A 23,953-nucleotide genomic window follows, 5' to 3' on the forward strand; every position below is an offset into this window, starting at 1 on the left:
GAAATAGTAATGTAGGATCACAGGTAAACCGAGAACCTATCATCAGCCAGTAGATCTGCTATTTTCACTAGTTTGGGTAATCTCTCTTCTCGAAAATTAGACTTCCTTCCATCCCTCTTTTCTCTCCCCCTCCCCATCTTCTTCCTTTCTTCCATCCTTCCTTTCTCTCCGCTACCACCGTGCCTTCTCTCCCCATTCCTCCCGTCTCCTCTGATAAGCCGCTAAGCCCACCGCCAGCTAAATAACCAATAACCATTGTGTCATCACAGTATATGAAACCACAATCCCCCCTTATGTGAGTGCGTGCATGCGTGCGTGCGTGCGCGTGCGTCATATAATCCATGTAGCATCGCTGTTGAATCAAGTGGCTTGTCACCTTGCGATCTTGTGAGGTAAAGCTAAGCACCCAGACATCTGCAGCAAACAATGGCCCTGAGCGCTTCGTAATTTAACACTTCATCACACAGTCGCACGGTCACGCACACAAGCACAGAGCCAAAGATGTCAGATTGAATCCCCGGCCCGGTCCAGAACCACTCCCATATCTCTCTATACTAGAGACTTGGTGCATTCATAGTTCGATATAAAAGATGGTGTAACATAGGGAAAACATACATATCAAGCACTTCTACATACTCAGAGCTGTAGGGCTTAGGTGCAGACTATGTGAATATTGTGCTGTCTCTGATATAACCGGTAGCCGCCACAAATGGCGGAGACGATGTTACTTGGGGTATAAGTGACATGCTTATTGCATCATGAAGACATGCCATGTTTTTGTGAATGTAACCTTACTGCAGCACCTACTGTATAATAATGTGTCTTTTTATATACTTGGTAGTTGGTAAATAAGTGGTCAAAGTGTTGTTTGAGGACTCCAATAAATAAACTTCCCTTCCTTTCCTCCAATACACGTATTATCGTTCAGCACCTGAAAGGTTTTCATTGGGATGTGCACGCTTCCCTTTGGACTCTATTCATAAAAAATGCGTGTGCATGTGCGTGCGCATGTGCAACGCGTGTGTGTGCGTGTGTGTGTGTGTGTGTGCGTGTGTGTGTGTGTGCGTGCATGCGTGTGTGCGTGCATGCTCCTCGTGGGTTTCATCATGAAGCCCACCCATTATGTGTAACTCTCAGCGTCACACAATGGAGAACAGACAAATCCCCCCCAGCTGTTTCAGGTGAGCTTTAATGACAGCCATTACACCCCCTGCACTCATCACCGTCCGACAATAGGGGGAGCCGAGACCCCCGCCACCACCAATATAATGATGCTTTTAAAATGACACAGATGACATGCGCGGAGATGATGTTGACTGAGCTATAGAAGAAAGAGACACTACTGCGACAGACACGGAGAGAACACTTATCTCAAGTGTAGTAACCACATGAACCCTATAGCGACAGCGTCCATATTCTGGGAGGTGAACGTTGCATCGTTGTGAGCATTGTGAGCTTATAGATCAACAGTTAAAAATATTCTTTCGTTTTGGATCAAGGATGTTGCTCCATCAAAGAAATCATGGCATAACATTATAATGGGCTGTATTCCTTGTGAATACATTACATGCATGTTGCATTCTAAATTGGACACTTTCTACAAAATTTGGGACCCTTATTTGAATCATATTGGAACCACACTGTCTGCCACGATACTTGGAGGTTTTCCGTACCAACCTTAGATATCTTATATGCCAGCATTCTTCCCTAGTGGGTGCTCTGCTTTGGGGCGGGGGCTTGTCTGCCCTTTGGGTATGGGGGGGTGGTCGCCCGGGCAGGGGTCTCGATGCGTTGCGTCGGGGCCGCTTCTTGGGGCGGTAGCCCTGCCGCCTGGAGGGGTGGCGGTTGCCGCCTTTGAGTGGAGCATGCATGGGTCTGCTCTTGTTGTAATGATTTGGTGCCTATGATAACTATTGTCTGCCTTTTTAATATATGTATTTATGTACTGTATGGATGTATTCCCTGATTGGGAGTCTATGAAAATTCGAAAGTCACTTGTCATTATAGTTCATTGTCCTTGTCATGTCTTTGTATATTCAATCTTTTTATTTATAATAGTGTTGTGCCTGAGCTGTTTTTATTTTATTTTATTTTATTTGTTATTATGTTCTTGTTGTGTAATGTCTGTGTCTTTAAAAACCAATAAATATACTTTATAAAATAAAATAAAATAGATCAACAGTTGTTTCGGGGGAAGAGATTTGGTGTAAAAGGGGAGAAAAAGGAAGGGGGCCTATAGCATATAGAACCCAGGGGGACTCTGGTTTATGAATTACGGTACATGGGGTTGAAGTGGTTATCGAAAAGAAACCGGGGTGGAAACCTCATATGTCCAAAACTGTTACTTTCCAGGATTCAAATTCAACAGCATCAAAAGTAGCAGATCTACAAGCTCATTGTGCGACGCTGTAGTGTAGTATGATTAAGTAGGGTGTTCATTTAGGAAAAAAACACAAAACGTTTGAATATGGAGATGGGAGGTTTCTGCCCGACAGAGACGACGTTGTGTTATCAGCTACATTCAGTACAGTATTTGAGTAAACATACGTAGTTACTTTCCAACACTACCTACTGTACCACTGGCCTGCTTTGGGAACTGATCCCACTACGAAGGACCTATAAATTCCCTTGCATTGGGTTCAGCGATGCAAGTTATTTTGTTGTATTTCAAGTCTCTTGAATTGCTTCCAACGCAGCTATAGAGCCTCCGTTCATTCAACAGAATTTAGATGTCAGCAGTCATATCAGGAGGCAGAGATAGATGTCTGATTGTCTGGCAGAGCGAGACAGGAGCCAGAAGGAGTTCTCAGCCAGAACGTGCAATCCTCCTGCAGTGGTGGATAGTAACTAAGTGCATGTACTCGAATACTGTACGCACGGACAATTATGCATAACTGTATCGTGAAATACCTCATGAGGTATTTCTGTCACTTTACTGGAGTATTTCCACATTTCTGTACTTTTAACTCTACTCCACTACATCAGAAGCAAATATTGTGCTTTCTTACGGCACTACAATCATTTGAAAACTTTAGTTACAGTTCCTTTGTAGATTTTGATTATTATTATTAACGAAACGTACACTATAACCACTTCAGCCCTATTCTAGGGCTATTTGAAAACAGATCTGAAAGCTCACAACGTGTTGCACTGTGACACATAATGAGCTTGTATACAGATCTGCTCTGTGAAATTCTGCATAATGAGTACTTATACTGTTGGTGCTGTACTTTGAGGAGGCTTATATGTTGTACTTTTACTCAACTAAATTTAGATTACCGGACTATTACTTGTAACAAGAGTGTTTCTACATTGCAGTATTGATACTTTTACTTAAGTGAAGTACTTTTTTCCCACCACTGTCCTGCTGTTTCATCACCATTCCTCTCGTCTTCCTCCTCTGGGTAATTGATTCTCAAAGTGGGGTCTGGGGATCCCCAAGCAAATTATTTTAACCACTTAATCTATCTATTTATGTATAAATGCACCAAGTCCCTTTGTGTGTGTGTGTGTGTGTGTGTGTGTGTGTGTGTGTGTACTGTAATCCACGTAACTCGAGAACCGTTTGCCACGTTAAAATTCGCCACGCGTGTTCCACACCATGACAGGGAGTGCCCGGTGTGGAGTCGGTCGGACCCACGGTTGTCCAGAACCGCCCCAAAAAGGCCTCTGCCCAGGGTCCATATATGGAGCTGGCCTGTACTGACATCATTCGTCTGCATAGACTCCATATTTGGGAATGCCTGAAAGAACTCCATATATGGGCATACATGGGACACAGACATAATATCTGTAGAGGCTCCAACAGGCACCGCTCCAGTTAATTTATATGTTGACTATTCAATAATAGCAGACGTACAAGCTCTCAGCGTGTCACTGTGCGGAGAGATTGTACATCATTCTCTTGGTGACTCTCTCTCTCTCTCTCTCTCTCTCATTATAGGACGGCCGAGCGAGTGACACGTGTCTGTGCCCCCCCCCCCCCCCCCCCACCCAGTCACGGCTGAAACCCTTCTCGATCCGTCAGCCGGAGCCCAACGGCCTTCATTGGCTCAGTTATAACAGATTGATTGGTGCAATGGCTGCGGGCGCAATATTGTTTTGATCTCGATGTCTACAGAGGTCAAACGAGAAGCCATTCATTGTGGCTGTCGTCGGGGAGACGTCAACGGAAGACGAATGCCTGCAACGGGATCCATTACTTTCACTTATCTCTCCGTTTCCCACGACTCACCCCCGTCCCCCAAAACCTAACCATTTATTATTGGCTAACTTTGTCTTCTTCTTCGTTTTAATTTTTTTCTTTTCATCCAATCAGTCTGGATATGTCGAGGGTTCCCAAACTTCTCAGGACGTCACGTGACCCCCAGAATGATCATCTGAACGGGGAACTCCCCACCAGAGCCAGATGTGAGCGGAGCGGAGCGGCCGATAATTCCGCTCTTTGCTCTCGACGGCTTTTGTTACGCTCGCTCCGCGCTCACGTTCATCTCCCCCCACGCCGCTCCTCGCTCGCTCAGCGCTCACCTTCATTTACGCATGGAGCGCTCCCCGCTCCGTGCTCGCTCCGAGGCTACACTCAGATGCCCGCTCCGCTCAGCAGAAAGAAATGACGGGGGAAAAATAAAATGCTGTTTTCCTGAAATTGGCTAATTAAACCTGAAGGCCTTCGTTTCAGACCGCATGTTGCAGCAACATGCGGTCTTTTTTGGAGCATGATGTAAATTAGCCGTGCCGTGTGCATTGAGCGGCTCGGAGCGGAGGACAGTTCTCGCTCCGGAAGTCAATCTGACACATTTAAAAACCCGCTCCGCGCTCACGTCAAAATCCCCCCGCTCCGCTCCTCGCTCGCTCCGCGCTCCGCTCCGCTCACATGCTCTGCTCCCCACCGTGACAAGCACGTGGAACTGTAGGCATTACATTGCCTAGCAGTTGAGACGAAGAACCATCCAAGACAAGTCCAAGTCCAAAAAACCGATCCATTATGTATAAATTATTGATAAGGAGTCAGGACAGATAGGGGGTACTATAGGCCCTATATAGTATAGGGGGATGCCATACTGTGTTATATCACTGGGCTGTCACCTGCCCTACACATTCAATAGATCCTGTGATCTTTTTTGTGGACAGATTTATGAGCTCTAATAGGACTATAGTAAAAAAAAAAAAAAAAAAATCACTATAACATTTAGTACAAAAAAATTGCCAAATCGCTAAAATGAAAGAAAGCAGCAAATGAAAAAAAATAATACTCATTGTTTACTTTCTCTAATTTCTCTAACCAAAAACATGAACCTTAGTTGAAAAAAACTAAAGTTGTCCTTTAAGCAAAGAGATTTGGTGTAAACCCTCTACAATTAGCAGGTTTCCCAGGGATCTATACTTGGTGTGCTCTTTTCCCCCGGCCTCTACACCAGATGTCTTTGCAAAAAATTGCTGATCTACAAGCTTCTTTTCCTCTTTTTGTAGTCGTGGGAATGGAATCCATCATGGTCCATATATACAAACTATATCTGCCACCAACGCATTTCCTTCATTAAATTATTCATGTGCGACATAGCAACTCACTGCGGATTCCGCGAGTTTGAATTATTGAAAGTGTGTGTACTATATCTGGTACTACGAGATTGTTCAAAGTCAAACGCTCCCGCTTGTTTTGAACCCCGGAGGGCGGAAGAAATTCGACAAACCAATTTGCGGAGGAATTGCATCTTAGCATCTCATCAAAAACGGCTTAAAAACAACAGCGACCTTTAGTTCTATTACTGGTGGGACCGTTTTAGCGGCCGCTCTGCTTTCGTAGTGAGCTTCTCCAATCCCCCAGCGTGCGCTTGTGAGTTTACCATGGTTGGCGTCCGGATGTGTGTATTAGTATGTTGTGTCCTAGTTTAGAGCTGGAGGCTCTTGAACGAGAGAATATAAAAACATGCCTGCATGGTAAATGGTGCATTTATACTGCGCCTTTATCCAAGGCGCTTTAGATTGTGCATTACATTCACCCATTCACACACACATTCACACACCGTCGATGCCGGAGGAAACCATGCACGGCACCAACCAGCACATCGGGAGCAAAAGGACACTTCGGTACTAAAGTTCCCTGCACACTGGACGCGTTTTCTGATTTTTAGCTGCGTTTTTCCGTAGGTTTTCCCGAAAAAACGTGTCCTGTGTGCAACCACCTTAACTCTGGGGGAGCCCAGGTTTGAACTGGGAACCTTGCGGTTCACCATCCAGCCACTCTACCCCGGAGCCACTGCCGCCCCAACACACGACTGACACACTTCTGAGGGAAATGTTAACATAGTTTCTGTTTCCTCTGTTCCTGTGGACGTCGTTTCACGCTTCTAGCTACACGTTTCACAAAGTCTCTCCTTCACACACGCACCCACACGCATGCACACACACTCAGATATACCAATATAACAAACATAAACACTCTTACTGTTGTCTTTTAGTCACGTTTTCATTGTGGTGAATCATCAACATTTTCGCCTGTTGTACTGCAGCAAACAGGCCTGTTGCCTGTTGTTTACAGAGTCCCTGAGGCAAGATGATGTCAGTGTGTATGTGTGCGTGCGTGCCTGCCAGCGTGCGTGCGTGTGTGCGTGTATGGTGCGTGTGCCACTATGGACACAGCATCATACGGAATGCAAATCCACTTAGCATGTGAAGGGGTCAGACCTCGCCGTGACACATAATTGCGTTTTCCATCTGCGTCCAGGCTTCAGCCCTCGCTGCCAGTATCATAGATGGCAGATATGAGGTTAGCATAGCATAGCATAGCTAGAGGCTGGAAATGATAAAGCATTGTTAGCATAATATAGCGAAGGAGATTTAAACTTATGGGGTTGCCAAGCCCAGTGGGTCTGGTACATTCTCATGCCAAGGACCCCTGATTTGATTATGTATTAAGCCTCCGGCCCCCATTCCAAGTGATTTAGTGCCAGGAACCCAGAGCCTCCCTATTTTGACATTTTAAATTGCAAATATAACAGATCTAAAAGCTCACAACATGTCACAATGCAATGTGTCGCAAGCTGTACATCTACAATTTTAGCTATTGCATATTACACCTTTTCAAAGATTTAATAGACTTTTTGACAGCACTGTATCATGTTAATGTGTACTAACAGTTAACCGCTTAAACCCGCAATACTCCATAGGAAACTCGTTCTTGGTCTGCTCTTTCCACCCCTCCAGCAAAAGGAGCAGATCTACAAGCCCACAATGCCTTGCGCTGGGCTTGTAGATAGATTATTTTCAGCTAATGTTCCTCTCAGAATAGGGATGCTATTAAGTGGGTAATGTAGAAAAAGAAGAAACAAGTTCCTATCATACAAAGATTTCACCCCCCCTATAACTGTTGGAAATAGGGGGGAAAAAGTTCCAATTAGTTTTTATTTAGTCACATACTCTCAATATAAAAATTTAGATAAAAAAGGTAAAATAATGAGGTTTCTGCCCGACAGCCACCATATATGTTTGATTCTAAAAAGTATTACTGTTATTAACCGAAATAAAAGTGTAGTCCTGTGTTTTACTTACCGAAATAAATAACAATATAAATAGTCTGGGCCTGGGGTGTTATGGAATTCAGCCACCCATTTATCGATTTCTTCACATTCAACTAAAAGGCGATGATGTTGACAGAAAATACTGTGGTAGTTTTCCTCTAAAAATCAATAGAAAATAAATTAAACACTTTTAATACATTTTGATGGTAAGGGAGGGGAGAGAGGGGGAGGGGGCTTGCCTTCCCCTTGTATCAAATCGCTGTGAGATATATCTTCAGTAAAACTAAACAAATTAAACATCAATTAAACCAATAAAACATGTAAGACCACATGCACATGCATTGACGTCTGTGTTCTCCACTTCATACTATAATCAATCCACTCTGCTTCTAGCCTGCAGGGTTCAATGCCATTTCCAATTAAATCAATTCTGTGAGAAATTCAGACAATGAAAGGCTTGATCATTGCAGTGGGAGTTAGTTGGCAGTTTTGTTTACATTTGAAGTTCAATGTGTTTAATGTGAATTGACCGCAACCCTACATGTGTACAACCAGCCTTTAATTAGCCATGTGGTCGTATAATTACAGTGGTTCTCAATGTGGGGTCCAGGGAGGTCCAGGGAACCCCAGGGGCCCGTAAGGGGGTTCTGAGGGGCCCGTAAGGGGGTTCTGGGGGTCCTCAGCAAAATGACTAATAGTTCATCTGCACCATTATTACATTATCATCGCTGTCGGGTTATTATATATAAAATTAAATTAAATTAAACAGTGAAAATAGCCGATCTACAAGCAGACAATGCGGCACATCACGGCGCATTGTGTGCTTGTAGATCTGTTTTTTCACTACTTTTGTGTGACACTCTTGATGAGGAAAGGCATTAAAGTACGTAAACCGTTTTAGAGGACCTAGAATAATGTCTATTTAAGGCACTGGATTTCAATGTCTAGCCGGGGACCACCACAGGGTCCAAATGAGGGTCTGTAACTCTGAGAGTGTAAACATGAAACCAAATGGACCCGTAGGGACCCATTTACTTCCACTCTCAGAGTTGCATGAATGCATACACAATAGGGTGTCCTTTAAGTAAAAATGGTTGAGAATCAGATTCTGCTGTAGGCTGTTATCTGTTTGAAGATAGACTATAGGCTAACTAGACTCTGTAGAGTACACCACTATTTAGTAATTTGTGCGTGCATGGGTGCGTGCACGCACGCATGCGTGCGAGCGTGCGTGTGTGTATGCGTGCGTGCGTGCAAGCGTGTCAGAGGTTGAGAGAGTGATCCAATTTGAGGACAGCCAATCAGTGGGTTAATGAGGTTAATAAGAGGGTTAGGGCAGAGTTGGGAGGAAGTAGGTAGGGGGTCTCCCCGCCTGTTCAACCCAGGCTTGGTATCACCAGTCTGGGCTTAATGAGGGAGAGAGCGCATGGGGCCTCTGTCTGCATGGTGCATAGCAGCAGGGTATACTCATGTGTATAGGAGCTGTGTTGGCTATGAAGTCTCGTGTTGTAGAGTCCTCATTCTAATGTTCCTCTCGTTCGTCATACTGTACATCTCTGTGAGTTGTCTGGGTCTCCGGAGCAGCAGCAGGGGGGCGTATTCTGCTGTCCATCGGGCCAAGGCTGTTTGTCTAAGTTCTAACGTTCAATACCACCAGGAACAGTGTGTGTGTGTGTGTGTGTGTGTGTGTGTGTGTGTGTGTGTGTGTGTGTGTGTGTCTGCGTGCGTGCGTGCGTGCTGCGCCTTAGAGTATATATTAATAGAGACGGCACCGGATTTCTCCTCCCATCCACTTGCATTAACCCATTCTGACCTGAGATCAGATTCTAAAAATGTCTTCTACATCCATAGCAGACCTACAAGCTCGTTAAGTTGCTCAATAGCGCATGAGGCGGTTTCACACCTCCATCCGGGTATAGGAACAGAGTGCATTCTGGGATGGATTGGGTCCAAACACATGAACACGCTGGCCGTTGACTATCATTGCACTCGTTCAGCGTTCACGTGTCATCATGAACGTGCGCAATGATAGTCAACGGACCAGCGCGTTCATGTGTTTGGGCCCAGCGCTGCAATACCAAATCCGGCCACTATGTCCATTTCGCCTCAGGGTTTCCTCCAGGTGCCGTCTATATTAATATATACTCTAAGGTGTGTGCGTGTGTTTCTCCCATGTCCTTCTTTCAAGCTAAATATGCCTACATTATGTATTATTGACATAGCATAATCCCTGTATTTCTATAGTATCCCTGTGGGGGTATTGCTTAGCGTTCTCTGGTTTTGCTTAGCATGCTACATAGTCAGGGAACATGTCAGAGAGTGGAGCCTTTAACGCCAAGTTTAACTGTATTACATTTGTTGCAATACTGTAAATGGTTAATCTACTTTGCCGTGAGTGGATCAATTTGGGGGGTCCTTGACGTGAAAAAGGTTTGAGAGCCATTCAGGCAGCATGTATTTGTGTTTTAAACCAGATTCTGTATTTGAAAGAAAGAAAATGTCCTAAACAGACTTCTTGTGGAAGACAGCCTTCCAACTAGGATAATCTCCGAAAATGTGTACCGGTAGTTTATAGAGAAATGTGAGAGAATGAGGAAAAAATAAAATATGTTATATTTATTCAGACGTTTGTTCGTCGCCCAACCCGCCCGCCCACTCACTCACTCACTCACTCACTCAAAACATGTCTCATTGACTGAACTGAATCAAAACTCTCAAATATAAAATCCTAAATGCCCCCCCTCTCCAGATGGACTGATTGAATCCTCATGAGAGAGAGAGTGAGAGTAGAGCTGCATTTTAAAGGGCACCTTCAACTCTCTCCGTCTGTCTGATATTTAAAGTGGAGTGCTATCAATGTGTCAGCTAGGACCTTTAAATGTCTGCATTTAACACACACACACACACACACACACACACACACACACACACACACACACACACACACACACACACACACACACACACACACACACACACACACACACACACACACACACACACACACACACACACACACACACACACACACACACACACACACACACACACACACACACACTTGTGCGTTGTTAGGCCCCGCTGTGTGATGGCTGCATGCAGGGTGACTATAGGCTATCACTGCCAACCAAAGACTGCAGTGGATAATATCATGTGGAGGAAAGTATACTCAATGTACTCTAGTACTGTACGTATACGTACAATCTTGAGGCGTTCCTTTCCTGAAAGGGAGATAGAAGGTTTCTGCCCGACAGCAACAATATACAGGCAATATAAGTCCATATCTGCAGATGAGCACACCACAACTAGTTTTCTTTTTTCTTTTTACTCTCTTCACCAATTTAGGACAGGAGCACATTATGTGTTGCTTTAGCATTGAACCACCATTCTATTAAATGTCAGCTCTTAAAAAATAGCAGATCTACAAGCTCACTACGAGCTTGGAAATCTTTGAATATATATATATATATATATATATATATATATATATATTGCTTCTGGGAGGTCCCTGGAACAACATATTTTCAGATGGGGGTCGGCGGCCAAATACAGATAATTTCTGGGGTCCTTGACATGAAATAGTTTGAGAACCACTGAGAAGATTTTGAAGACAATTTGAAGAATCTGGCCTAAGTCCCAAATGGGTTAAACTTGCCAGAGTTTCTATCTTGATGCTACATCAATGGGATTTGTGGATGTCTCTGTGAAATTCTACTGGCTAAGCTGCAGCTTGCTATTCCTTCCCACTTCCTGTAGTGTGTGCCCTCACAGCAGGCCAAGTTAAGAGCCCCTCAGCTCAGACTTGGCCGAAATGCTAATAAACATCTTATATTTGGAACAAATGAAAGAAGAATGAGTTCTGTCCCTGTTGCCTGTGCCAATGAAGCTCAATGATGCATGTGGCAATTGACTAGCCAAGCCGTTGTGGGGAAAAAACACACCGCACAGACAGTCCGACGGACAGACAGCTTTTGTGCATGCGTGCGTGTGCGTATCAGTACCTGGTGCTCTGACATGACGTAGAGGTAGTGGTTGTCCGAGGAGAAGGCCATGTCTCGGAGGATGGGTCCGTCCACCGCCTGCACCGTCTCGTACTGCAGAGCCCGAGAAGAGCCGTCCACGCGGATCTGAAACACAGCAACAATTCACGTTATTGTAATCATCACAATACATTATTATTGCGGCAGTAGGTCGCAGTTTACTATGAAAACCTGCATCTCCCGTCAGTCAGTCAGTCAGTCAGTCACGCCTCGTGACACGCTCCATATGGCCAATACAGAATTCATTCCAAATGTTGATCTGACCTCATCAAACCCTGTACACTCTCCATAGACACGCTCCATATATGGCGACCTGACCTCGCTTCTCGCCCTCAGGGCGTCTTATACTGGTGTTCATAACATTATTATACTGGACGTTAAAGATCATTCAGAGCTCCCACTATAGCCTACTATACAAAACATACATTAACCACTTCAGCCCTATATACATTTTGGCCATTTGAAAACAGCTGCTCTACAAGCTCACAATGCGTCGCATGTCTCCCCCCTGCTCCGCTCCCTCCACTGGCTCCCGGTCGCTGCCCGCACAGAATACAAAACTCTGATGCTGGCATTCAAAGCAACCAAAGGTATGGCTCCCCCATATCTTGCAAGTATGATCGAACCCTACAAACCCTCCCGCGCACTCAGATCAGCCAACGCAGGGAAGCTGGAAGTACCCTCACTAAAAACGCCGGGACAACGCTCCACACGTCCCAAACTCTTCTCCCTTCTGGCTCCAAAACTGTGGAATGCACTTCCCATTGCAGTCAGAACTGCAGCATCACTCCCAATCTTCCGCCGTAGTCTGAAAACCCAACTTTTCAGAATCCATCATGGCCCGTAGCACTTACCCCACCCCCTTAGATAGCATTTCTGTAGACGTAGATAGCATTTGATACAGACTTATAGCATGTTATGTAGACAGCACTATAATTGCATTGTATGTAGTCATAGCACATCATAGTACATAAGTATAGCATAGTAGTATAGATGTATAGTTTATATGTATAGTTTCATCATATAGATATTCCACTGTTACTTTCTTAGCTTACGCATGTTTCATGATAAATGTTCTTATGTGATGTATTCCCATGCTTTTTTGTTCTTGCTTAATGTAAGTCGCTCTGGATTAAGAGCGTCTGCTAAATGCCTAAATTGTAAATTGTAAATTGTAATGTGAGCTTGTAGATCGGCTGTTTTTATATTAAAAAAAAAGTTTTGAAAACTTGTGAAATGGGACATTCTGCATAATGAGTACTTTCACTTTTGGTACTTGATACCAATACATTTGTATTCAAGTACATTTTGAAATCCGAAAATGTGGCTTTTCAAAATAAGAGCTCGACTGGGAAATATGCTGGCGTGAATTAGATCCTAATTTTTCAATAAATGCTAGCGGGGTAAGTGTTAATATTAATTAACTACACAGGATCCACATGAGACACAGATTTGGATGGTTTTGAACATGAACAAGATTTCCACCCCAATATGAAACTGATTGGAATGGCCATTTTGATCTGACCATACAGGGTTGTTGTACTCCAATGAACAATGACGTTTGCAAGGAGGACAATCTATTTTGTTTTTGCATCAAAGGAACCTTTTTTGTTGTTGTCTTTGTGAGAAGGACAATCTATTGTTCGGTAAACAAGCGTAACCGAAGATGTCTAGTCTAGTCCTGCTGTCTATTTCTGTTCTATCTGCTCCCTCCATCTCTCTCACCCTGAGGCGCCCTCTCTCTCTCTCCACCATTCACCTTCAGTGTTGCCAGATGTTGCGAGAGAAAAAAGTAACCAGGTCAATGAACATAAACCCCAACACTGATCACCTTCTCTTTCTTTCCATCCTCCTAGAACTCTCTCTCTCTCTCTCTCTCTCTCTCTCTCTCTCTCTCTCTCGCCTAGAGCAGGTACTGTATCTCTTGCGGGTTTTTTAACAGCTGGTGGATGGAAATGCCGCTAGTGCTGTGGCTGCAACTTGACGCGTCAGCCAGAAAGACGCGCGCAATAAGCTTCATTTTCCATCCACCAGCTGTTTGATTATGCTTTGATTATTGTTTAAACCTGTAGTTCTCAAACATTCTCATGTAAGGACCCAAAGTTAAATCTTCAAGCTTGTGGATTGGCTCATTTCAAATAGCCCCGATGTATAGCTTTAAAGTGCTTACAATAGTCGCTACTTTTGGGTTGGTTTTCATAGACCTGCGTTGCTTGTTTCAGCCTCCTGCCAGCCTGTTGATGTGGACAGGGTCCGGGTGGAGCTCTAAGCTAAGGTATCAAAGACTCTCTCTGCTTTTCAACACTCCCACTGGGAGAGCTGCCGTGAACGCCTGGGTCAGAGGCCATGAAGAGAACAGAAGGCCGATAGAGAGAGAGAGAGAGAGAGAGAGAGAGAGAGAGAGAACAGAAGAAAAGAAAGAAACTTCCACACAAGCCCATGCAGCGCCCAGATTCAGCAGGTGGGGTTACCTAATCTGCCCGTGCGCATGCTTGTGTGCGTGCATGCACGCGTGTGTGTATGTGTGTGTGTGTGTGTGTGTGTGTGTGTATCGCTTTACCTCCGGTGCGGCGGATCAGAGGCAGGGGTATAAGCTATCGTTCGCGGGGTGGATTTGTGGGCCAGACGGCGGCCGGTCCGCGGGTGCGAGGCTGAATATACACTTTCTATTGTGACTACAGACCTGATCCCTGCTGGCCTCCAGGGAGCAGAGAGGGCTTTATATTGTGGGGAGGATGAAGCTCCTGTGAATTATCCTTTCCATCGGATGCTAGAGCTAAACAAATGAGCCACCAGGGAGGGAACACACACACACACACACGTCACACACACACTGTTCGTTGCCACATTCTGCGAGAGAAATATAAGCAACGAGGTCTACTACTGTGAGACAAAACAAGCCCAAAAAGGGCCCGGACCGCTGGCCTAGCGGTACGGGCAACTAGGGGCCAACGTAGCCTGACAGAGTGCCACAGGTTCGAGTCGCAGAATGTCCCAGTACACAAAATGTGTACAAAATCTTTTGAAAATAGCAAAGAACTGCTCAAATGCATAACGTTGAAGTTGTTAATGTATATATAGTAATGCTGGGCCGTTATCGGCGTTAACGTGCTGCGTTAACGCGAGAATATTATCGCGCGTCAAAGAAATTATCGCCATTAATCTATTCTCAAAGTTGGGTCTGGGAGCTGGGTCTGCATTGACTGCATAAAGCGAGCAAACTAGGAATTTCACGTTTCAAATTGCCATTCGAATGGAGCTTTTATCATTTATTATCCCAGTTCATTCTGTTGGCAAGATTTAAAAATAATAAGCCCCGACTGCCTGCGGAGTTTATTTCTCCTGCCTTCTGTGTTATTTATCCACTATACATTCTGCGTCTACTACATCCTGTAGTTCACTTAAGAAATAAAAGTATTGTTACAAGCAGCTTTTATTTTGAAGAGGAAGAGGAAGTTGTTTCAGGTTGTAGCCAGCTACCATGACAGTCTTGAGTCTACCGGTGCGGGTGGCAGTGGAATAATAACAACAACATGCTTTTAGCCAAAGTTCATAAAAACCGCATGCGTCTATGACTTAAACAATGTAGGCTAAACACTTTGGAATTACGTTAAACATGGTATATCCTCCGTGGCGGCGTCATTAGGTGAGTACTAGTTAATTAATTGTTAAGTTTCATAGTATCATTCATCATCAACAGGCTGTTGTTTGATGCCCCCCAAAATGAACAGGTTACAGCCTAAGGATTCTCATTCTGTCACTGCCTGCAAGGATGGCCGCCGTGCCATTTCTTATAAATTATCTAATTCATATGTGGTTCGTCGTGGGTCCACTCCACGTGGAGTTGTTATTGTTCATGTGCCACGGTGCGCGCCGTGGAGAAGGCATTAGGAGCGCAGCGCAACAGCCTAATAGTATGGCATAATATTGTCTGTACTCTCTGCACTCTCTTTCTGTCCAGTCCTACGTGTATAGGCTGGCGATTGTGGCGACTTTAATTTGGTTAATAGGCTAAAGAGAGAGCTGTAAAGGGGATATTGTCTATGGTCAGTTCATGGTGTGTATCATTCTCGTTTTTAACCGGGCCGTGGCCCGTGATAATGCGTCGCAATGACGGTAGGCAGTAGCCTAATAATACAATGTAACCAACTTGCGCAAGCATTAAAAAATGGGTTGTTATTCTGTGTATTATTATAGGCTAAATATGAGCTAAAATAAACAATGTAAATATTCGAATATTTCCGAATATTACAAATAATGAAGCAATGAAATTCGAATTGGATTATAGAGGTGAACTGACAGCACTAATGTGAACAAGCTGGTGTGTCTGAGTGACTGGTGGAAGAAGGAGAGGTAGAGGTTGGACTCAAATCATGTCACAAAGCTACTGACTGTAAACAGTTCTTCATCACCTCTAGGTTTACAGTTTAATTAATGTCATATCCCAGAAAAGGGGGTACTTTGTTCTTGCACCCACTGTTTCAAATTGCCTGTATGGTAACGTGTTTATGGTTATTCGTGTTTAACTGAATAAACAATGTATAACACACGTACATCGTATTGAACATTATTATTATATTTTCATTACCAATTATGATAGGGCTCCTGGTCTAATGGGCCACGTGGCCCGTTCAAGGATTTACTTCTGGTCATTATTTAGGTAGCGCACACATATTTTCAATGCTTTCGGCAGAGTTCAAATGAGCCATTTTAATCTAGATTAATCTAGATTAACTCCAGAATTGCAGTGAGATTAATCTAGATTAAAAAAATTAATCTATGCCCACCACTAATATATAGCCTATGTTTAACTAATCAAAAATAAAATCTCCCACAGTAACTATAGAAACTAAAGTTTTCAAATAGTAAAAGTACAAACTTCATGGGATGTCTGGAGTATATAAGTAAAAGTAGTGTTAATTGGAAATACTTAAGCAAAGTACAAATACCTCAAATGTGTACTTAACCCATTTTGGCCTGACCTCGAAATTTAAAAACATTCTTCTAAATCCTCCAGTTTTCTGAAATAAATATTTTCACGATTTTTCAAAAATAGCAGACCTACAAACTCGTAGCACGCCACTCGTAGATCTGCTATTTTTCAATAGCTAAATTATAACATAATGTTTAAAACACCAAAAGAAGTTCCCGCCCAAAATGGGTTAAGTACAGTACTTGAGTAAATGTAGCCTACTTAGTTACTTTACAAAACTGCCGACCTCTGTCTTTTTTTCTTTTCTTCTTTTTTAGAGACACAGGTACGTAGGTGTGTGATATGATGAAATGTGAGCTTAGTTGACCATAATCACAGTAATCCTAAATGGTACTGTGTGCCATCATATTCAAGGGCTTTGGGAGAGAAATGAGACTCCAGTCACTTCACTGCAGAGGAGTTAATGCATCAAGGAAGGCAATTATGTTCCGGTCTGCTACATCAGTGCTTTTCAACCCTTCTCATATCAAGGCCCATTATTCATTCTGCCGTGGAACCATGGACGAGTTTTAGCCTTGCAGACCCACAACTAAAGAATCTGTCCACATTTCCATGCTGTCATGAATGATGTTGGTACCATAGGAGAGATAACAGGCGAACGTTGATCAAAATAACAATTCTTATACATTATTCAAAATAGAGCGTCACAGTCCCGCACCCCTTTCAGAACGACGAGGGCCCAAAAAAATATTCCCCATTCATTTTCCTCATATAGACGTTTTCAAAAAGTATTTATTTAAAGATGTGAACAAAACGAACTCGGCTTGTGACAAATCATGACAATAAACACAACGTTTTTTTTTATTTGATCATTTTACACTCTAAAGAGTCAAAGGGTCCATTTGGTTACCAACTCTCCACCATTTAGTTGGCGACCACCTGGAACCTTCTCAAGGACCACTGGTGGTTCACAGACCACAGGTTGAGAACCATTGTTCTACATCTATTCTAATATTATTTATCATTTATTGCAGCCCTCGCCATAGCACCCTATAGACATAGTTTGGCCCTTTGGGGAAAACTAAATTGGGGAACCCTGCTATGGAGTGTTTGTTCAGTAAGAGAAGTCTTCATGTCTCTCTAGCTCTTTAATAAACAGAAAATGCATTTTAATCAATCATTATTAACCAAATTAATTATTACTAGCCTAAACATCTCTTAAAATCTAAATGACATGAATATATTTTCCAGGAGTCTAACATCGTAAGACAGATAGAGTGGTGCTATAATAGCCAGTATTATCTGATTCCTCTTCAACAGTAATAAAGTGGATTAGCTGCTCTATGCTAAATGGATTACAATGCTAATCTCTGCTATCACATTAGCACTGTATAATATAGACTCCATTCTGCTTCTGAATATACTGTAGATACACGCACGCGCGCGCACACACACACACACACACACACACACACACACACACACACACACACACACACACACACACACACACACACACACACACACACACACACACACACACACAGTGTAAATTACTTAATACCAGGTAGATAATGTGATAATAATGCAACCACGTTCAAATCCGGGGTAGTAGAGGAAAGTTACATAGTGCAGCTTCAAGTAGAGAGTGCTTCCAAAACTGGAAATAGTTTTGAAGGTACAAAGCAGAGACATGGTGTCCAGATGGACCCTCTGCCTTGCATCCCTCAATGACAATAACGTTTCCAAAACTGAGCATCTCTCTCTCTCTCTCTCTCTCTCTCTCTCTCTCTCTCCTCCCCCCCCCCCCACCCCCCATGAGGCTAACAGCTTGCAGAAGGTGTGACGACGAGAGAGGGAAGCCATTCCGGTGTGAGAAAAAATAGAAAAGAAAATAAATAAAACCACAGGCTCATATTCTTTCCCACTTTCTTCCCACTGGCACAGAGCAACTCAGACAATATGGAAACTGTAGCACTTCCTGTGGCTCTGGCATGGCATGGCGTTCATTTTGGAGCAACAGCCGGAAAGGGCAAACAGCTACAGCATGACTCATCACACCCCTGCATGCTCTCTGCTTAGCACATGACACCAAAACTAATTATTCTCCTAAACCCCATTAAGATATGTGGTCGATTCTAACTTTTTCCAGGCAAGGACCCCCACATTGATATGTACTTGACCCCCACCCCATCTGCAAATGCTTTGTGCCAGGGACACCCTGATTTGTGTTTTAAAAAAAAAAGATTCTTAAAAAATAGCAGATGTACAATAAAGCTAAGCTTGTATGTCTGATATTTTGAGAACAACGGTTCCATGTTGATATACTGTAGAGCTAAAATCTAAAATGACAAATGAGACAGTATACTTCCAAAGTACAAGTTTTGTTTCTTTTCCCCAAGGCTCTTTTCACGTCGTATTCCTGTGCAATGCTCCTAAAATACAGTGAATGTTTTCTCGTTGCTTCTCCAACACATGACAATAAGGCTGTTTCAAACACCGTGAATCTCATTATGCTTCTGAGCAGCACTTGAATTGATTTGGGATAATCTGTGAGCCATCTGGTGCACTGCAGCACTCTACAGCTCTGGCTAACATACGGACGCTTCGACATAAGTGCTGCCGGAGATGTCTTCGAGGTCAGCCAGTCACATCCACACGGAATTCTGGAGAGATATCGTCTGTCGGGTGGTGGTAACCTCATATAAACCTAAAATTTCTAAAGTATAGCAGATGCAAAAGCTCAAAACGTGTCGTGCTCACAGACTGGTCAACATGTAGCCACACATCTGGTCAGTGTGTGACAAGGTTGTTGCCTAGCCTGCATGGCATGGCCAGTACAAAATATCACTGCATAGATATGTGTGTGTGTGTGTGTGCATGCGTGCGTGTGTGCGTTTTGAGAGAACAAGTGGGTGAAAAAGGTCACACACATGCTTGACCTGACCTGTACGGGGTTGCGCCACCAGAAGGTAAGTTATGTCATAAGTTGGGGAGTAAAGTCCTTACTAGTAATGCTGCGTAAATCTTGACGTAAAGGCCATTTACGCTATAACTAGACTACCGTAACTTTGAACTTAGTGTGATGTGGTGCAAATGACTACAGGTCCATTATTGCCGCATGCATGCTCGTACACACACACACACACACACACACACACACACACACACACACACACACACACACACACACACACACACACACACACACACACACACACACACACACACACACACACACACACACACACACACACACACACACACACACACACACACACACACACACACACACACACACACACAGCGAGTGGTGGAAAGGAAGCTGGAACAAGCTGCTGGCTGGAGGAGGCTGGTGGTAATGGGGACCATCCTGCCTCCATGCTGGGATGAGTGGGCCGGAGGACAGTGCTCTCCAACAGTCACACTGCATGCTGGGAAACAGCAATTATAGTGCCATATTTTAGTGTACAGGAACTCCAAACCAGTCCTCCAACAAAAAGAGCATGAAGTGAGAGAACAACATTGAGTGTTTCCCTTTGGTCCCTCTACACAGGAACAAGTCAGGGGTACAGTCTTAGATTATATATTAATAGAGACGACATCGGATTTCTCCTCCCATCCACTTGCATTAAGTTGCTCAAAAGCGCATGAGGCGATTTCACTCCTCCTTCCGGGTAGGAAGAGAGTGCATTCTGGGATGGATTGGGTCCAAACACATGAACGCACTGCCGTTGACTATCATTGCACGCGTTCACGTGCGTTCATGTATGAAACAGCGTTCACGTGTCATCATGAACGTGCGCAATGATAGTCAATGGACCAGCGTGTTCATGTCTTTGGGCCAGCACTGCAATACCAAATTCAGCCACTATGTCCATTTCGCCTCAGGGTTTCCTCCGGGTGCCGTCTCTATTCATATATACTCTAAGGGTACAGTACAGTACAGGGGTCTCCAACCTTTTTTCTGGCCAAGGACCTCTTAGCTGAGAGGATTTGCTTACTATAGTATCAATGTGTAGCGCTGTGTCGGATTGACATTAATGTGCATTTTCAGACAATTATAACAATGATGGTCAATATACTCAATGTATCCACTGACCAAGTCGGCCGACTCAAATCAGCTCAATGGTAAAAACTAGGAAAACAAGGTTCAAACTTGCAGGGGTACAAGGGGGAAAGTTGCATAGTGCTGCTTTAAAAAAATAAACTTTTGTAAAGTACAGATACTCGCAAAACTGCACTTTAAGTCCCAGTCCAGTAACAGTCCTCAGGTAAACAACACCCGCTCGCCAATTATACGGGTTCTCTATGCTTTTGACAGCGTCGGCGGGTCCGATAACGGCCCGGGTAATTGACAACGGTGGTTGTTTTCACCAGCGGGTCGAAGGGAGGAGGGCAGTAGCCAGAGTTTAAGTGTTCTGACCCCGCCGTCTGCGAGCGTGCTACGGCTCCCCAGAGCGCTCCTCTCTTAGCCTGTGGGTCGCCCCGCTCGCCCCAGATATCAATCTGACACATTCTGAAGCACTTGACAGCACAGCACAGTGCTCGCTCACGCACGCACGCACGCATGTACACACGCACACACCAGGCCCCAGCAGTAACCCCCGCCACACTCACACGTCCATGTGCACGCAAACTCTTCTCACATTACAGCATTCAACAGCAGCTGTTGCATCAGACAGCGGTGGAAGAAGTATACTCACATGTTTTACACAAGTAAAAGTATCAATACTGCAATGTCCAATATTTATACAAAATATTTTGAAAATAGCAGATCTACAGGCTCACAACTTGTAGATTAATTGGCTATTTTCTAATAAACGGAAAGGTTTATGTTTTGAAATAACAAACAAAATACTAAACTTTTCATATAATTGTAGAAATAAAATTTGCATCTGAGATGGGATGGAGTAGAAGTAAAAGTATTGAAAACACACAAGTAAGGTAAAAATGCCTCAACGTTTTACTTGAATACAGTACTTGAGTAAATGCACTTTACACCATGACACACACACACACACACACACACACACACACACACACACACACACACACACACACACACACACACACACACAATAACTCTCCTCACATTACAGCATTCAATAGCAGCTGCTAAGCCAGACAAGGTAGAACACGCAACAACAGTTGAGAGAGAGAGAGAGAGAGAGAGAGAGAGAGGATGATGATGATAAAAAGAGGAAATTCAATCTGAGAGAGAGCGAGAGTAAAGAATGGTGTACAGTGTGCAGGTAATGACAATGAGTCCAGTCTGCAACAACGGCACATTCAACACTTCACAACAACAGCAGCAGCAGCAACACCATGTTGGCCTGAATCTGTCCGACTCACTGAAACATATGGCATCCCGGCCCCGGAGAGGACCAGCAGCGTACCACACAGTCTGTCAGTACTGGGAAACCACCCCCCATATCAACCTCCCATAGCCCCAGACGTACAAGAACCTGTCAAGTTCTCTGATCGTTTTTATATTATATATCCTAATACATGTGGATTGTTTTTTACCCATTTTGGACAGGAAGCCGATTCTAAAACGCCTTCTGAAAAAAACATCCAATATTTATTTACCTGTAGCAGCATCATATTTTTGTACATTTTGGATACTGTACATACTGTAGAGAACACCCAAAAGGGGTTTCCCGCCTATAATGAGTTAACTAGGATCTAATAGTTTCAATGTAATTTCCGTAGCATATTGTTTAGACTGATGCTAGGTTCTTTAGTTGGTCCTGTGATCCCAGTTTACTTACATACTTAATTTGCATTCTATATACAGTATGCATTTACCTTCCCTATTGTAAGTCGCTCTGGATAGGTGTCTGCTAAATGCCTGAATTGTTGAATTGTAAATGTAGGGGAAGGTACAACATTAACACGACCATTAACCTGTGACGATAGAGGCCTGATAAAGATGGATGCCGAATCGCCGAGAGGTGGACGCTCAACAACAGATAGTTTTGGGGTCCAATGGAAGGCAGACATTATCGTTAATATGGCTGCACAACACCTGCGAGGGACAGCGACTGTCTGACTGACACGCCACTGAACTTCATCTACGACCTCGTGTCGTCTCCTACGGCAGTGGTTCCCAAACCGGGGGTCGTGCATGCGTGTGTGTGTGTGTGTGTGTGTGTGTGTGTGTGTGTGTGTGCGTGCGTGCGACCGTGTGTGTGTGCATGTCAGTACCAAAGCGTTTCTTCTTCACTTCACAGGCTGGGAGCGCCACCTGTCAGCAGAGTGTGTTGGGCGGGAGGAGTAGGCTCTATTTCCTCCCGGTGGGGGCTCCTCACTGGCAAAGTGAGCTAGTAGGACACAACAGCAGTGACAACATACAGGGATTCTGTGTGTGGGATAGTTCCCTATGGAGACACAAAGAGACTGGTGCTGGTCGTCAAATCATTGGCTTAGGGATGCGACAACAAATGCAAGTCTCCATGGGGAGGGTAATATATATAGGAAAAAGTCATTTTGGGGATGAACTAAAAATAATGGTAACTCATATCCCCTTGGGCAACATGTGCCGTTTCATGTGCCATTTAACTTTAACACACCTACAAGCTTGTACAGTAGAACACTACTGTCGAACACTGTCTGGGCCACATATATCATGTCGAAAAGCCACATAATTGCCTTTCCCTTCCTCCACAACTGACGACCCAACACAGCTGCCTCTGATTGGGCGCTTGGCCACGGTCGCGTCGACCATTAGAGCCTCTCTGCTACACCGCCGGAGTCTAATTGAGGCTCTCTTTTCCCCTGAAGAGAATGGTGGGCGCCGTGCGGGAAATACACTCCATGGTGGCAGGACTGGTAGTGGGAAGATTACTGTGGGAGGCATCGTGTCACGTCATGCATTGTTGTGAAAGCCCAATATTTCTTATTTAATCAAAGCATGTGGGCTAATCTGAGAGGTTGTGTTAAATGTGGCTGTCGCTCAATCATTTTGTGACAAAAAAAAGTGCCGAGCTGTATGCTGTACATCTGACGAAAGTGATCTGTGTTCTCAATGTAACACTCAGTATGGTTGTTCTTTGTCATTATTCCTATTCCAGGTTAAAATAAACAGATAATTGTAAATTGTATAAAATAAAATAAATGGTCTACCTGGCTGGCATCCCTGATAATTCTAATAATGAAAAATAATCAATTAAATCAAGACCGTTACAGTTTGTACAGCGGTTCGCGGCTCACTACATTTGTATTCGTAGGATGAGCGGGCGTGGGAGTGCCCCAAATATCACCTGCGACCCTGCACCAATAAACATAAGCTACGTGAGCCATGATGTCACACGTTTTTCCTGTTCATATTGAGAACAGTGTTTACAAAGATTTCCACTCTGGAAGGCATTTCACCAGTGTCATCTAAATGGACTAAACAGAATTATTTAGCCATTTTCCGTGTGTGTGTGTGTGTGTGTGTGTTTGCGCGTGCGTGCGCG

At 44.0% G+C, this 23,953-nt stretch overlaps 1 protein-coding gene across 1 annotated transcript in view; it reads right to left on the minus strand.

The window, feature by feature from the left end:
* The window catches only part of plxna4 (plexin A4), a 345,542-nt gene that overhangs the window by 134,134 nt on the left and 187,455 nt on the right, over positions 1-23,953 (minus strand). Inside the window, 1 exon segment of the mRNA XM_083757955.1 lies at positions 11,519-11,644. Coding sequence (XP_083614081.1) covers positions 11,519-11,644 — 126 coding nt within the window.

This window comes from Protomyctophum parallelum (assembly GCF_964188405.1).
Source record: "Protomyctophum parallelum genome assembly, chromosome: 22".
Classification (NCBI taxonomy): domain Eukaryota; kingdom Metazoa; phylum Chordata; class Actinopteri; order Myctophiformes; family Myctophidae; genus Protomyctophum; species Protomyctophum parallelum.